The 16814-nt window shown below is 40.7% G+C and overlaps 1 protein-coding gene across 3 annotated transcripts; it reads left to right on the top strand.

The window, feature by feature from the left end:
* The first annotated feature begins 6673 nt into the window (after window positions 1–6673).
* Window positions 6674–16332, top strand: LOC149273193 (heat shock protein 105 kDa-like). 3 transcript variants are annotated; one of them, XM_089506598.1, is made up of 18 exons: window positions 6674–6780; window positions 8809–8866; window positions 9108–9248; window positions 9453–9575; window positions 9691–9790; window positions 10170–10303; window positions 10429–10673; window positions 10986–11214; window positions 12142–12248; window positions 12359–12492; window positions 12649–12848; window positions 13429–13551; window positions 14220–14357; window positions 14559–14684; window positions 14797–14904; window positions 15355–15474; window positions 15856–16017; window positions 16126–16332. In XM_089506598.1, exons 1-18 carry the CDS (start codon window positions 6674–6676, stop codon window positions 16330–16332), a joined length of 2562 nt encoding a protein of 853 aa, XP_089362724.1. The 3 variants fall into 3 exon arrangements, with proteins under 3 accessions (XP_089362724.1, XP_089362725.1, XP_089362726.1); XM_089506599.1 differs by having other exon boundaries at window positions 12649–12842; XM_089506600.1 differs by lacking the exon at window positions 13429–13551.
* The last annotated feature ends 482 nt before the right edge of the window (window positions 16333–16814 follow it).

Raw genomic sequence — 16814 nt, forward strand, 5'->3', positions numbered from 1 at the left:
GTGGAAATAGTATATTTTATTATTGTATATGACGGCTTTTGAGACTGCAACTTATAACCCGAAATAATGGCGATTATTTAAAAAGTATTTTTCCTGTAATTTTATTTAATTTTTATTTAGATTTACATTATTTGCATCTATTAAAAATATCACTAATAATCTGTAATAGTTATTAAAGTACAGATATATCTGTGTACTACCATTGTAACAGACTAATACAGATATCTTTTTTTGTTACCACCCTAATTATTTCCTTTTGGTTTTATTGGTGGTTGCTGAGTGGATTAGAAATAAACTGGTTTGATATTAATACATGCTGTTTATTTAAGGTGATATCAATCTGAAATGTTTATGCAATGTGCAGTTTTATCTGTTGCATTCTTGTATGAGATGGATCCATAAACCAGCTCACATGATGTGGTATTTCTAGTTTAACAGTAGTACAGAGATGATTTAACAATCTCAGACAAACATTTTAATAATGTTGTTAATTTTAAATGCACCATTAAAAATGTAGGTGATTTTAATTAACAGTATTGTGGGTATTTCATCATAATGAGATAAACGCACTGGAAAACCAATAATCAGTTATACCTGTGCCCCCTCCCATCACTACACAAGTGCTGCTAAATATTGTGTGCTTTGTCCTAATTTTCACAATATCCAGCTGTCTTGAGTTTTATGTTTCAGTTTAGTTTCCTTAAATTATTACTTGGTATTTATCATTGTTTTTTAGACACCTTCTGAATAGAACAGTTGCTCCCTTTGTTTCCCCATTAAACAAAATAGATCATTAGCGACACTGAGAGATATGCAACAGTGCATATAGCAGTTTATTATAGGCATTAGTTTGAAAAGAATTCCTCATTAAATGTGTTTCACAATTGCTTCTAACATTGCTTGTTAAAAAACCTATAGGGAACCTTGCGACTTCTTTGTTTGCAGCAGTTTTAGTAGAGCGAATGTGTGTCTGTTGAAGGATTAGGGTCCCTGTTATTGATGTGTATTCCTTCTTTGTACCAAAATCCCTCTGTTACTCTTTCCTGCCCCAATGTCCTGTGTTTTAGAGCCCTAAAAGTAACAATAAAGACTATAGAAACAGCATAATATGACAACTTAAAAAAATAGCTGATTAGGCATATCAGGGGGAACATAAGACATATCTGGGGGTAAAAGGTATATCAGGGGGCTCAGTTGCATATCACTGGCATATAAGGAGTATAAGGCATATTGAGGACACAGTAGAATGGCATATAAGAGGTATAAGGCAAATATGGGGCAGAGTGGCAAGCTGGGGGTCAGATGTGCATAACTGGGGGCAGTTTGGTAAATAAATGAAAATATAAGCAAGGCTTTTTTCTCAGTTTTTATTAAATATGAAAAATAGTTAACATATGAATTCATATTTACTAATAACTTTGTATTAAAACCTAGTTTGAGAAACACTGTGTTTGGGTTCTTGTAGCTTTTATTATTATGTCAGTAAAATAAGAAGGTGAATAGAGAGAGAGAGAGGCCATTGCAATAAAGAGATGAAAGTGTAAATTGTACGTTTTTCATTACATTATTTTAAATTTATTCGATTAATCGAACAAATAATCGACCAACTAATCGATTATTAAAATAATCGTTAGTTGCAGCACTAGAAATATCCACACCTTTAACTACAACTCATAGCTGAAAACGATGCCTCAATGGGCCAGAACCACAACTATGGATCCTGATGTTTGGGGTTAAAGGCATCCTTGGCATCAGAGTGGGCCACGTCAGGGTGAGGTCTGTTCAGAACGACCATTAGCAACACTGCAACACAGCAGTACATGCAATAGTCTATGACATACATTGATATAAATTGTATGCCTCGTTAATTGTAGTTGTACATTCTAATACTGTTTGTTAAAGGGGAGCTCTCACATGATTTGGGGGTATAGCTGTGTAGTTATTAAGGTGCCTAGTTAGGTGGAGTAGTATGTTAAAAACAATTGACCTGAGGTTTTAATGTTCCCTCCAGGTGCGCAGGGAGCTGTTTTCAATTAGTATCTTTTACACATAGAACACAGACCAAGAGGGGTGGTGACATTTATACAGAGGCGTATATAGGGTATGGCAGCCATGGCACGTGCCATGGGCGCCATCCCAAGGGGGGCGCCGGTGAGCGGCTTTTAAATTTTTTTTTTTGATGCGGAGGAGAGAGAGGGGCGCCTAGCAACCGCTCGGCGCCCCTCATTCTCCTCCACGAGCCCTCTACCCCCATCCCGGTGCCGGCATTTCATGCAGAGCGCCGCAATATGCCGGCATATTGCGGCGCTCTGCTTGAAATGCCGGCACCAGCGAGCGGCTTTTAAACACTGATGCGGAGGAGATAGAGGGGCGCCGAGCGGTTGCTAGGCGCCCCTCTATCTCCTCCGCATCAGTGTTTAAAAGCCGCTCGCTGGTGCCCGCTGCTTCACTGCTGGGCGCCGAAATATGACGTCATATTACGGCGCTCAGCAGTGAAGCAGCGGGCACCAGCGAGCGGTGCAGGAAGACAGCAACATCGTGCTCCCGTCGCTGGACTTCAAGGTGAGAGGGGGGGGGGTTAAAAAGTGATAAGGGAGGGGGGTTAAAAAGTGGTGGGTGAGGGAGGGAGGGAGGGGGGTTAAAAAGTGGTGGGTGAGTGAGGGAGGGAGGGGGGTTAAAAAGTGGTGAGTGAGGGAGGGAGGGAGGGAGGGGGGTTAAAAAGTGGTGAGGGAGGGGGGTTAAAAAGTGGGGAGTGAGGGAGGGAGGGGGGTTAAAAAGTGGGGAGTGAGGGAGGGAGGGGGGTTAAAAAGTGGGGAGTGAGGGAGGGAGGGGGTTAAAAAGTGATAAGGGAGGGGGGTTAAAAAGTGATAAGGGAGGGGGGTTAAAAAGTGGTGAGGGAGGGAGGGAGGGAGGGGGGTTAAAAAGTGGTAAGGGAGGGGGGTTAAAAAGTGGTAAGGGAGGGGGGTTAAAAAGTGGTAAGGGAGGGAGGGAGGGGGGTTAAAAAGTGGTAAGGGAGGGAGGGAGGGGGGTTAAAAAGTGGTAAGGGAGGGAGGGAGGGAGGGGGGTAAAAAGTGGTAAGGGAGGGAGGGGGTTAAAAAGTGGTGAGGGAGGGGGTGGGTTAAAAAGTGATGAGGGAGGGAGGGGGTTAAAAAGTGATGAGGGAGGGGGGTAGATATAAGTAAAGAGTGTGCATTAATGTGTGGATGCATTGAGTGAATGAGAGAGAGCATGAGTTAATGTGTGGATGAGTTGTCTGAATGAGGGCGAGCATGAGTTAATATGTGGATGAATTGTCTGAATGAGGGAGAGCATGAGTTAATGTGTGGATGAGTTCTCTGAATTAAAGTGTGAATTAGTGAGTGACTGTAAAAGTGTTTGTGTATCATAGATGTATAATTGTGGAAGGGCAAAGATGGCACTAGCAGGAGGTTTGAGCCTTGGGGACCGAGATGGCACAGGCAGGGTGTATATGGGACAAAGATGGCACTGGCCGGACTGTTTGGGGACAAAGTTGACTTGTGGTGGGCTATTTGGGGACAAAGATGGCAAATCTTATGTGTGTAATCTGGGTGCTGGCCAGGTTCTATGTCGGCAGTGTGGACGCCAGGGCTGGCTTTGCGGTGTGCAACCTGTGATCTATGCCTGTAATTTAGGGGGTTTTAAATATACCTTTAATGCCGTGTTTTTATGTGAATTCCAATTGATCTTTACCTGCAAAGCTGGGTTTTTGTGTTATGCTGTAGATCCATATCTGCTATGCTATGTTTCCATACATTATTTATGTGTACCTGCAAATACAGGGTTAATATGTCTTATTCAGTTGATCTATACCTGCGATGCTACGTTTCATATATTATTATTGTATACCTGCAAATACAGGACTTGTATGTCTGATTCTGTTTATTTGATATATACCTTCAGTGCTGAGATCACAAGTGAATTTCAATTGATCTGGGTTTGCGTGTTGATCTATACCCGCTATCGGCAGCAGGGACTAATATATATATATAGGCAGCAGGGGCTAGTAAATGGGTTTTTATTTGGACAGGGGCGCAATTTCAGTGCTTGCCATAGGCGCTATTTTCAGTAGATACGCCTCTGCATTTATACACATGTATGTATAAAAAAACAAAACCGAAAATGAGGCCAGACGTGAAATGGACGGAAACAAAGCAAAAAGCTTTGAATGTCCGTTCAAAATTCACAGGCTCTTTCACTCCCTGTCTTGTCCACATTCCCTCTCTCTTACGCTCTCTGAACGTCTCCCTGCCTTCTCTGCTGACCACTTCCACGCCTCACAGCTCTGATTCTGTGTCTGGCTTCTTCTTGTTCTTTTTATTTTTAAATATATAAAGTGTCGCGCAAAAAGAAAAAAAAAAAACAAAAAAAAAAACACCACAATTTAAAGATATAAAATTCACCAAAGTTGTGACACACACAGTGTATAATCCACCAGAAATATAATTGAAAACAATACTTATATCCTCAATTAAGTGGAATTGGCATCCAAACGTTTTCAAATGGAGGCTTGTTGACATATGAAAATCAAAAACAAATAATAATCATAGTGCTTTCTATATTATATCAGTGAAAGACTCCCCCCCAGGATAATATTGCACTCACGTAAGGTTGAGCAAAACAGCTTGCTCAAACTAGACAAGCGTTGTGGGATTTCTCTCCCAAGTTGTATCTCCTCCGTTGTTTACGTTTGAACCGTTTTCTGATCCATACAAATAGCGAAATGCAGATGGGGAGACAGGATATGTATTGCAAAAAGATTTATTTGCAGCAATAAAGTGCAATGTGCTCTTGAATTAAAGTCTCAAAGTATCGGAGTCCTCTTTGTAGCTCCAACCGGCGAGAAACAGCTCCCGGGTATAACGTCAAACACCTAAACGCGTTTCGCCCTATCAGCAGGCTTCTTCAGTAGTGTAGTGATAGGGCGAAACGCGTTTAGGTGTTTGACGTTATACCCGGGAGCTGTTTCTCGCCGGTTGGAGCTACAAAGAGGACTCCGATACTTTGAGACTTTAATTCAAGAGCACATTGCACTTTATTGCTGCAAATAAATCTTTTTGCAATACATATCCTGTCTCCCCATCTGCATTTCGCTATTTGTATGGATCAGAAAACGGTTCAAACGTAAACAACGGAGGAGATACAACTTGGGAGAGAAATCCCACAACGCTTGTCTAGTTTGAGCAAGCTGTTTTGCTCAACCTTACGTGAGTGCAATATTATCCTGGGGGGGGGAGTCTTTCACTGATATAATATAGAAAGCACTATGATTATTATTTGTTTTTGATTTTCATATGTCAACAAGCCTCCATTTGAAAACGGTTGGATGCCAATTCCACTTAATTGAGGATATAAGTATTGTTTTCAATTATATTTCTGGTGGATTATACACTGTGTGTGTCACAACTTTGGTGAATTTTATATCTTTAAATTGTGGTGTTTTTTTTTTTTTTCTTTTTGCGCGACACTTTATATATTTATTTATTTTTTGGGTATAGGGGGTATACCTCTAGTGCTCGCAGCATCCACTTATTCTTTTGAGTAGTATTTACATTTTTTTGGAGCTATATATTCTTGTATACTTTAGCGCTTGATCACTATATAAATTATCTGTAGTTCTTTTTATTTTTGTCTGCATCTCTGTGGTCATTACCTCCTGGCAAATGCTTCCAGCGACATTTTCTCAGTGAGGTGGATTGAGGGAGAGGACGTCACTGGAAGCTTCACCATTTTGTGGGAAGTTCACCAGGAGGTTATGTCCACGGATATGGGGACAAACAACGAAGAAAGAATAGAGTGTTATCTCTGCATCCCCCGAACCTGTTAACTCTTGCCTTTCCAAGCAGGCATGTGCTTTAAAACACAGGTACATACTTAAAAAAGGTGACAAGATGTCCTTAAGGAATTAGGATGTGCCTGTATGTGCTCTATTGACAGTCTGGTTTCTCTACGCAGCAACCAGCAATGGCTCCCAAAGCTACTCCACTTATATAAAATCTCCTGGGGGCTCTAGCCCCCGAACTTTTGGATGCCTATCAACGCCTCTGATTACATATCCAAGGAGAAGAAAGAAGGTGGTGTACAAAATATGTTAATAACCACATTTGTAATAAAACAATCTATTAAAGTGAATAGGAACATGTAGAAGCAATGTCTCAAACATGTTGTTATTCTATAAAATAGTCACCCTCTGCTACACTCAGGCATTGTCCACACACGGGATAAACACTAGTGTCTCTACAAGGTACATGATCCCTCACAGAACGCCACTGCAAAAACAGCATAGCATCTCAGCGTCCTTGTTGCCTCGGAGACGAGTACATCACCGCCGAATTCTATGCTCCTATTGGCTGAAATGGAGCGATCTATCGAGAAGAGTCCAGAATGCGGAAGCGGAAATCGCACGTGGAGCCGGCGTCTGATGCGAAGCTGTAGTTTCTGGAATCTTCTTCCACAGGAGGTATATGAATCGGAGCCGCCGCCTTCCTCACATTGACTCGCCCACCGAGTGAGAAGCGCCCAACAACAGAATCATTCGAACCATTCAGTACCGGTGCCTGCGCGGACAGTGAAAGGAAGGAGGTTTCTTACGCCTGTTCTTAACATCGCGTTAGATTTATCCGAGATCGTCTAATTGCCTTCGCTCGTTATCACAATGTCTGTGGTCGGTTTCGACCTGGGCTTCCAGAACTGTCATGTTGCCATCGCCAGAGCCGGGGGTATCGAGACGGTGGCTAATGAATTCAGCGACCGCTGCACCCCGTAAGTAAATGTACCGGAGGGCTATTCAACGGCAGATGTCTGTAATGCTTTGTTCATTGGCGCGTTGTGCTCCTCTATGGTCCCAACCTGAAAATGGTTGTTAAAGGGCATCCTCCTGCTGGCCGTGAGGTATATTCCCTCAGGTCTCCTTTGGAACAGCAGCTTGCGTACCGTTTACATTTAATAAAACTATCTGTCATGTAATGATTCGTGGTTATTTTGTGTCATTATCTCGGTAATTCATTTGGCCCCAGTGGATAAAGCGCTTCGTCTCTCCTCGAAAATAGAATCAATGGGAATAATTTGGGGCCCTTAATTCATCTCGTCACAGTGAGTCTGTTGCCCCGCTTTATGAAGATTTAGCGCCCTTACTTATAATCCGTTAATGTATACAGAGCTGCACGTTATTCCTACTCTGTGTCATTATAGTATCCATAATGGCACAGAGTAAGAATAACGTGCAGCTCTGTATATGTTAACGGATTAAAAGTAAGGGCCCTAAATCTTCATAAAGAGAAGGGCTCCATCCCCTCTTAGGTCTCCTCTGTCTCATTTACACCCTTTAACGCCGAGGCGAATATCTGCGCCGCCGGCAGCCTGTCCGTGTCGTCACGGGACCGTTTGGTTCCGGCTGTGACGTCGCATAGAATAATCTAGAATGTTCCGCACGGTAGCACCGATGGAGTGATGTCATGGTCTGCCGGGATCTGTTACCGAAGCATCGTTCATTCTGCATTCGGATGTTGATGTATTATGCAAATATGCACAAGTAGTACAGGCACGTTTCATCACAGTCCTTTATTCCATGCGAAATACAATTAATAACGTCATATTTACAATGACGTGAGGGGGTTAATCCTTCTGTATCAGTCCTGGCCTGAATAAAATTACTGATTTAGACAATTGTATATGTGTATGTGTGTATATATATATAATGAACATGCTGTATAGCTTATTAGAAATGACTGCTATTTTTCATATGGGTTTATTGCCTCATAGCCTCGGTGTTGACCAGCCAAAAAATACAAATCTAGAAAACTTTATTAGCAGTAGCATATCCTAGTTGACAAATATCTATGACTGTGATTAATATCATGTGCTAAAAACAGCGGATTAAATTACATTTGCCAAAATGTCTAAATAACCCACACCTTCCATATAACTACATGTTACTACAGAGATGCGTTCTAAAGACTTTGTGTTAAAATACTGGCAATCCTACATAATTTTGCAATGAAAATTGTGGTTTTGGCGGCAGTGTTCCTGTTAATTAGGGCATAGACTAATTGAAATATTGCGCTCATGAATGGCTCAGCGGATTCAGATATCCATAGTGATACCCGTCATGTTGCGTATGCTGGCTACGCTTGATACAGATTTTGTCTTATTCCAGTCGTTTGCGTTATTTAACGAAACAAGTGAGATTAATTATTGTCTTTCGTTTATTAAGCGCCAACAAATTCCACAGCATTGTACAATTTAAGTGGTGACAGTTAACACATACACAACAAATTTACATTAAAACATACAGACGCATCAGGCGTTGGGAACCCTGCCCGTATGCTTATAGCACTTTTATACAAGGTTCTTGGAATTTAGTTCATTTGATTAATGTAAGGAAGGATTGCGCCTTTATGGCGGATCCATTTACATACAAAATAACATCAAGGCGCTTAACGTTTATTTAAAGGGTTAATTATAGGTTTTGAGCCTAGCGGCATTTCTCTGGACCCTCTCTTCCTAGTGCAGGGGTGTCCAACTTGCGGCCCTCCAGCTGCTGCAGGACTACATCTCCCATAATGCTATGCACCTGGCAGAGGAGTATGGGAGATGTAGTCCTGCAGCAGCTGGAGGGCCGCAGGTTGGACACCCCTGTCCTAGTGAATTCATATATACTCTACCCGGATCAAGATGTAGGCTATTGAATTTATACGACCGAGCGTATTTTACCCCCTTTTATTACACTAAACTCTAGAGCACTAAGTGCATGTGTTGGTAAAATAGTAATAAATATTTGTTTTGAAATAGGGCTGTGGTATCCTTTGGCACAAAAAACAGAACAATCGGCGTTGCAGCTAAAAATCAGGTACGTAGCAATCTTCTAAGATCATTTTTTTCCTTTCTATGTGGAAAGTGTGGTAATCATAATATAAGTTGTAATTAATGCAATTTTTCTTATTAAAACACCAATTTTAAGGATAAGCTGATTTTTTTTTTTTTTATTTATTTCCTGTGCTGGACAGAGAGAGACCGGCATCTAAATTATCTGCGCAAGTTACATGACCATTTGTCATCGCTTCTTAATGTAGAATTCTGTTTTTATACAGATGATTACCAACGCCAACAACACAGTATCCAGCTTCAAGAAACTTCATAGCCGTGCATTTAGTGATCCGTTTGTCCAGCTGGAGAAGAATAATTTGCCTTATGAACTCGTCCAAACGAACAACGGTGTAGTAGGCGTAAAGGTATGTTTGTGTCAGACATCTGCCCTGTGTAACCAGTGCTTGTATCTAATTTATTTGGTTTATTTCTCCAAATGCTTTATTTAAAGCCCTCACGATATAAACAAAGATCTAACTGACCCTTTTATGCTTTACCATGCATGTTCCTTCCGTATGTGAGCCTGGATTTTAGGAAATGTTTTTAATCCTGAACGGTTTATGTTGTAGGTGATGTATATGGAGGAGGAGCACGTGTTTAGTGTGGAGCAGATCACAGCCATGCTGCTGACAAAGCTAAAAGAGACCGCTGAGTATAACCTGAAGAAGCCGGTGACGGATTGCGTCATATCGGTAAGTTTTTAGTCTATGGTGGGTTTTTACTCAACAGATGGAACAATACGTTCCAAACAGATTCTATTTCCCTTCCATTGTGTGCTTTCTATGCTAAAGGTGCTTTGTGTTGCAGGTTCCTTCATTCTTCACTGATGCAGAAAGGAGATCTGTACTGGATGCTGCTCAGATTGTTGGTCTTAACTGCTTAAAGTTAATGAATGATATGACTGCAGGTATGTCCGTGCGAGCATATCTTAGAATTTTGGTTTCTCTGTATTGAAATGTACCATTATGGATTCACTGTACCTGTGATATATAACATACAGTATGTGCTATGGGGGGGGGCCTTCTTACCCTATGGGCGGTTATGTGTCTTCCTCGGCCTCGGAGTTTGAGAGTTCTGCACAGTACATTAGATGTTCCTAGCACTGCGCTCTTCTGGGCTGTGTGTTCTGATGTTGGAGCCGCTCTCCCAGTCTAGAAATCTCAACCCAAGTGCTGCTATGACCACTGGGACCCTTTGGCCTTCACTCTCGCTCTTTACTTTGATCTGGAAATATATATAATATACAGTTTACAGTGCTATGTAGTAATGACTGCCGTCTCTTTCAGTTGCCCTGAACTATGGAATTTATAAACAGGATCTCCCAGCTCCTGAAGATAAGCCCAAGGTTGTGGTTTTTGCTGACATGGGTCACTCATCTTTCCAGATATCCGCCTGTGCATTTAACAAAGGCAAACTGAAGGTCTGTGTATGAACTGCATCTTTTGCAACTCCCACTGAGACTTTTCCTCACTTTCATTTTATTTAATATGTATATTTTATGTTTGCCTTAAGTTTATGTATTAATAAAGCTGTCTCTTGATTTAGGTTCTTGGCACTGCTTTTGACCCATACCTAGGAGGAAGGAGTTTTGATAAAAAGCTAGTGGAACACTTCTGCGGAGAATTCAAAACCAAATACAAACTGGATGTGAAATCAAAAGTAAGGGCTCTCCTGCGTCTTTATCAGGAGTGTGAAAAGCTGAAGAAGCTGATGAGCAGCAACAGCACAGACCTTCCTCTTAACATTGAATGCTTCATGAATGATCTAGACGTGTCGGGACGCATGAACAGGTGTGTAAATGTGATTATTCGTGGACAAAAAAATGTTTCTCATACACGTGGAAATGACGTGGGTTCCGGAACACTAAAACGATTCTGAAGCAGTGCATTAATGTTTTAATTTGCTAATTTCCTTAATCTAATCAACAACCAACAACCTGTTAAAAATGGGGACCCCCCCAAAACCTAATATCAATGAAAACTAGCATGCGTTTCTCAGGACTGGTTGTTCTAAAATAAAACCTCAGTTTCGCAGGGTTCATCTTATAATAGAATCAAGTTGTTGACTTGCACTAAACCTGTTCGCTGTGTTGAATCTTGCAGGTCAGAATTTGAAAGCTTGTGTTCAGACCTCTTGCAAAGGATAGATGCTCCTCTACAGTCCCTGATGGCACAGATTCAGCTCAGAGTTGAAGATGTCAGTGCAGTGGAGGTCATCGGAGGAGCTACACGAATCCCAGCCGTCAAGGAGAGGATTGCAAAGTTCTTTGGGAAAGAAGTCAGCACAACTTTAAATGCCGATGAAGCCGTTGCTAGAGGGTGTGCTTTGCAGGTAATGTTTTTGCCCTGGGGAAGGGAATTCTTTCATAAAGCAGATCTGCATTGCACCTGCGGAGGAACACAAACTCGGCAGTACTTTATGCGGTGCATTTGGTTCTGCAGCTACACTTCATAGAGATTAATCAAAGTTTATATGGCAAAGGCTTAAAGGATTTGAACCTTACAGATTCTTAACAATCAGTTTGCATAGACTATTACTTTGAGTGTGTGTCATATATAACATTTTATACACTTGGACAGTAAGGAATTCATTACTCCAACGTACTGCATGTAGAGGTGCAATCGGTGTATGTGCTCGGGACTTGTCTTCATCTTATCCAGGCTGTTTTAGTCCTTTTGAGGTGTTCTCTGTACCATATGTTGGCCTTTTGCTGCCAGCATTCTGCAATGCTTGGGAAGCTGAATGAAAAGCAAATGACCTTGTCTGGCTTGCCCACTGTATGTTCCGAGACCCTCGGAATCTTTCCACAACAAGGGCTATTGTATGTTTACCTCGGACTCTTGTGGACCGGAACAAGTGTGGCAAACCAGGAGGCATCTGCTGTAAACTGGATGATCAACAATGTCCTGGTGTAATTTCTGCATTTATTTTTTTATTTTTTTTTCCTTCTCCTAACATGTAATATTTTTGCATTCTGCTAGAAATGTGGCGTTTTATTTTAGGCCTTTACCTACATGTACATGCAACCCTACCAACAAAGAATGCATGTTAAAGTTAATATGTATTCTATAATTGATTACATTTTTCGGAGAATGCTCTCCACAGTCGGGCTAGCGTTACATGTGTTCTGGGAGGTGGGTAAGAGGGTAAATGCACAGGGGATTCTTCTTTTCTACCACTTGAAAATGCATGGATCTATAATTTTACATTTTTGGGGGGAGGCTTTTTATTAATACCCTTTATTTTTATTTTTTGCAGTGTGCAATTTTGTCCCCAGCCTTCAAAGTCAGGGAGTTTTCAGTTACTGATGTGGTTCCGTACTCAATCTCCCTGAAATGGCGCACAGATGCTGATGAAGCTGAGGGGTATGTTTGTCTACTGTGCTTGGTGACATGAATATTTTGGTAATTATTTGTTTTTTAATTTCTGTGTGATCATGTCATGACTCCACCCCCCCCCATCTTTTTCTCTCCAGAATACATGAGGTCTTCAGCAAAAACCATGCAGCTCCTTTTTCTAAAGTTTTAACCTTCTACAGAAAGAATCCATTCCACCTTGAAGCATTTTATTCTGAACCATCTGCAATCCCTTACCCTGAAGCCAAAATAGGTATGATTTTTTTCTTTTCCTTCCCATTCAAATATGTATAAACATGTGGTTTTCAGAGGAAGCCAGTAAAGTGTCTTCCAAATTCTATAAACTTGGCACACTAATGTATGTATACATGTGTATATTAAGTTTTGTTTAATTATTTTGTGTACCCAGGTCATTTTGTTGTGCAGAACATTTCTGCAGCTAAAGATGGCGAGAAATCCAAAGTGAAAGTGAAGGTTCGTTTTAATACTCATGGCATTTTCAGTGTGTCTACTGCCTCTATGGTGGAGCGGATAGAGGCGGACGGGACTGAGGATCAGTCTGAGGCTGATATGGATGTGAAGAGCACTGTAGAAAATGCTGAAGCCGATGTAAGTACTCCATCCCCAAGCCTATTACTGTTCTCACAGTCCTGCATGTAGAAAGGGTAAATTGTGAATATCACAATCATCCTTAGATCCTTGCCCAAGACACTAACATACTGTTTTGGTTTTTTTTTGTTAGTTCCACTAGCTCTGCATTTTAAAACCGTACCCCGGGAATAAGAGTGTGCAGGCATTCATAGGCAATGCAGTTAGATACTTGGCTGTATATTTTTGTAAGACGGTTTGCTTCCGATGATTGTCCAAGTATAATCAACTTAAACTGCATATTTCTTTTTCTTCCCTGAAAATCACTTTTCATTTGCTCCTTGTGCGTGCCTAAGAGTGTGGGAAAACTGCATTTATGACTTTAATAGTGTAAACAGCAATCAAAATTCAGCAGTAAAGGTCAAGCAATATGTCTGTTTTCATTGTAGTTTTTTGATTGATGTGTTAAATTCCAGTTAACTTTAAACTGTCCGTGGGCTAGCAAATCGATTTTGTGCCAATTGTAATATTTAACTTGTGCCCTCTTTCCTCACTGCTAACCCTTTTTGACATCTTTTTGTGCCTGGGTTTTCTTTTCCAGAAGGCTTTCCAGCAAGATAACAGTGATGCTGGAACACAGCCCCAGGTACAAACTGATGGGTCCCACTCTCCTCCTCCACCCGAGCCTGCCAGTGGGGAAAACAAAATGCCTGACACTGAAAAAGTGAGTGAAGTTTAGTTATCATTTTATTGAATGCAGTAGATTGCTTACAAGACAAGATCCACTTCCTTATTGTGCCTCGGGGGAGGAAATGGAGATGCTTCCAAACCTTTGCCAAAGATTGATTCACTAAATGCCTTTTACTAGTAAGGAGTGTCGGTCTTAAATGTTTCTCTCTAGCAATGGATCCATTGGATTTTGGGCTTATCGAGTTTATTATTTTTTGTTTTGTTTTTTTTTATCATAAAAAGATTTCATCTGGAACTTGTATTGACCTCTGGCTTTATCCTTGCTAGATGATTTTTCATTAACCATATTCTGTACAAGAATCAGTCAGGTTAATAGGTTAGCATTTACATAAAGGCAATAGACATAGAATTCAGGGAGGCATACATTTTTAAGTGAGGCTATGGGAAAAATGTACAGATAAAGTGATGAATGGAAGAATAGATCAAGTGTATTATTGATGGAAATGATAGACATATTTTTGATGTGTCTCAAGAGCTGCTTAAACTCAGTCTGTCAGTCCAAATCGAAAACTACAGAACACCCCAAATATGTCAAACTCGGAGCACGATTGAAACGTATTAGCAATTGTGTAATTCATATAATGCTCTCATTGGACAGAATCTCCTCTTTTCTGTGGCTCAGTTATTTTATTACTATTTCAGGGACCTGAAAAGAAAATGGATCAACCGCCAGAGGCCAAGAAACCCAAAATAAAGGTCAAGAATATTGAGCTGCCTATTGAGGCAAACCTGGTATGGCAACTCGGGAAGGACCTGCTCAATATGTACATTGAGAATGAGGTGGGTTTTTGTTTTTAGGTCTGTAATAGTGTCAAAGGCTGGTGAAAGGGAGCTGCTCTGTTAAACCTAGACATTGACCCAAATGTTAAAATAATAGCTCTAATGACCACGATCAGCAGTGTATTTTTACTATTCTGAGTAATAACATTCCCAACAGTGAGGCAGTTTATCTTGATCTGCACAATGCATCTTTTTCTACAGGGTAAAATGATTCTCCAAGACAAGCTGGAGAAAGAACGTAATGATGCCAAGAATGCAGTGGAAGAATATGTGTATGAGTTCAGGGACAAGCTTTCTGGACGGTATGGGAAGTTTGTTAGTGAAAAGGTAGGTGGCTTTGCCATTGCACATAATTTTGTTTTAACTGTGGTTCATCATTGTAGATCTTGAAATGATTTGTTCTCCAAAGTGGGTTTATAATCAGCTTTCTGTCTTTCAGGATCTAACTATATTCCTGGATCTATTAACCCATACTGAGGACTGGCTGTATGAGGATGGAGAAGATCAGCCCAAACGGGTGTATGTTGAAAAATTGTATGAGTTAAAGGTAAAGGCTGTTCTATGATTTCTGGGAGAAACGCCCCTCTAAACCCATTGTTATTACCTTCATTGGGACATTTGAGTTTATCCTTCAACTGCCACAATTTACCATTAGTATTGGAAACTTAAAGATTCCGTAATTACCAAGGGCACCAAAGGAACTTTGGGATCCCTTGGGAAAACCTCTCTGGCTAATCAAAGGTGTCTATATCCACACAGCGTTTTATTAATATGCTAATTGTGAGGTTAAAGCTCCTAATACAGTTTATATTTACTCTGCAGAACTATGTATGACATATATATATACAGTAGTAAATAAATGGGCGGCTGTAACTGGTTGTTTTTGCCAGGACATTCTTATACTTGTATGGGTTTGAAGTCAAACTTGCAGTAAGGACAAATTAGTGACTCTAATGAGTGATGCAAAAAAATATAAAATTGCCCTTTCTGTTTACAGAAACTTGGTAATCCAATTCAGGCAAGATACAAGGAAGCAGAGGAGCGACCAAGACTTTTTGATGAGCTGGGACAAAGACTGCAACATTATGCAAAAATACTAGAGGAATACAGAAACCAGGTACAGAAATTGGTTAGATGTCTAGATATGGGGGAAGGTGGGAGTTTGTGGGTTTCACCGACTAGATTGTAACCTCACGAGAGCAGTGCCCTCTTCTCCCTTTCTACCAGTTTTTGTATGTGATTTAAAAGTATTCTGACTCTGTAAAAGCGCCACGGAATCTGCTGGTGCTTTGTAAATGTAATGTAGATATGTATAAATTGCAAACTGATTTATCAGGTAACATGTCCAACAGTTGGAAACTACTACAGAAAATAAATTGGGATCTCCCCGTAAATTACCGCAGGGTGTGCTTTGCATTGAATGCTCCATTTCCGAGCACGTCCCCTTTCATTGAATTGCGGGCACTGTTTAACCATTTCTTTAACGTTCCTTTTAAAGAGCGAGACGTATCGGCATATCAGCAGCATTGATATGGAAAAGGTAGAGAAGAGCGTCAGGGAAACGATGCAGTGGATGAATAACGCAATGAATGCTCAAGATAAACAACCACTGGATCAGGAACCCGTTATCTATGCACATGAAATCAGAGCCAAGCGTGCTGTAAGTATACATTTGTACTTAAATTCATGGCAGATATTGAGAAACGGCCCCCAAGCAGACCTGTTAATGCTCGCGTTTTTTATTTCATTTTTTTTTCTCACCTTTTAGGCACTGGACAGTAGCTGTCATGGAATTGTTTCACAGCCGAAACCAAAGCCCGAGTCGCCACAGAAAGATAAACCAGTTAATGGCATGAACCAGAACAATGGAGAGAACGTAAAAACCGAAAAGAACAAGGAGAATCCTGACCCTCCCCAGCAGAACGGGGAATGCAATCCAAATGACAATAATACCGTTGAAATGGACTTTGATTAAAGAGGGCAACTAACAAGGCAACTAGAAAGGTTTTCTCTTCCGTTGCCTGCCTCTAGTTGGGAAATCTGTAAATGCAAATTTATTCCGGAGTCTTTTGTTTCAGTATCTGTTAGATGTGACCAAACACTGTCTGAGGACTATTTATTATGACCTGTTTAGTTGTTTCTAATTGGTTTTCCATTCACTGTATTATATGGCGCACCAGTCTATTTTAAAAAATACCTTGGAAAAAACCAAATTCCTGTGGAATTGTGAACTTTCATATCACGCTTCTGTGCTGAGTTAAACTTTCAAGGCACAGGCGGCATTTAGAATTCTGCTTTTTAGGGGTCTGAGCTTCAATTACCAGAGGGACAGCATCTTCTAAAATGTATTATTTTTGTGCATGCCACAATGTTAATATCTAGAAGTTGTCACAAATGGACCATCAAAGTGATACATTTTGGTTATTTATTTTTGAAAGGTTTTTTTCGTAGAAAATG

Source organism: Sceloporus occidentalis, unplaced genomic scaffold (assembly GCF_023333645.1).
Source record: "Sceloporus occidentalis isolate IW3139 unplaced genomic scaffold, rSceOcc1.0.p SCAF_397, whole genome shotgun sequence".
In the NCBI taxonomy this organism is placed as follows: domain Eukaryota; kingdom Metazoa; phylum Chordata; class Lepidosauria; order Squamata; family Phrynosomatidae; genus Sceloporus; species Sceloporus occidentalis.

What these genes read in the sequence shown, in the direction of transcription:
- LOC149273193 (XM_089506598.1), top strand. Translation starts at nt 6,674, where the DNA reads ATGTCTGTGGTCGGTTTCGACCTGGGCTTCCAGAACTGTCATGTTGCC. An exon ending in AATGAATGATATGACTGCAG is followed by an intron (nt 9,791 to 10,169) that starts GTATGTCCGTGC and finishes CGTCTCTTTCAG; the next exon opens with TTGCCCTGAACTATGGAATT. An exon ending in ATATGTACATTGAGAATGAG is followed by an intron (nt 14,358 to 14,558) that starts GTGGGTTTTTGT and finishes CTTTTTCTACAG; the next exon opens with GGTAAAATGATTCTCCAAGA.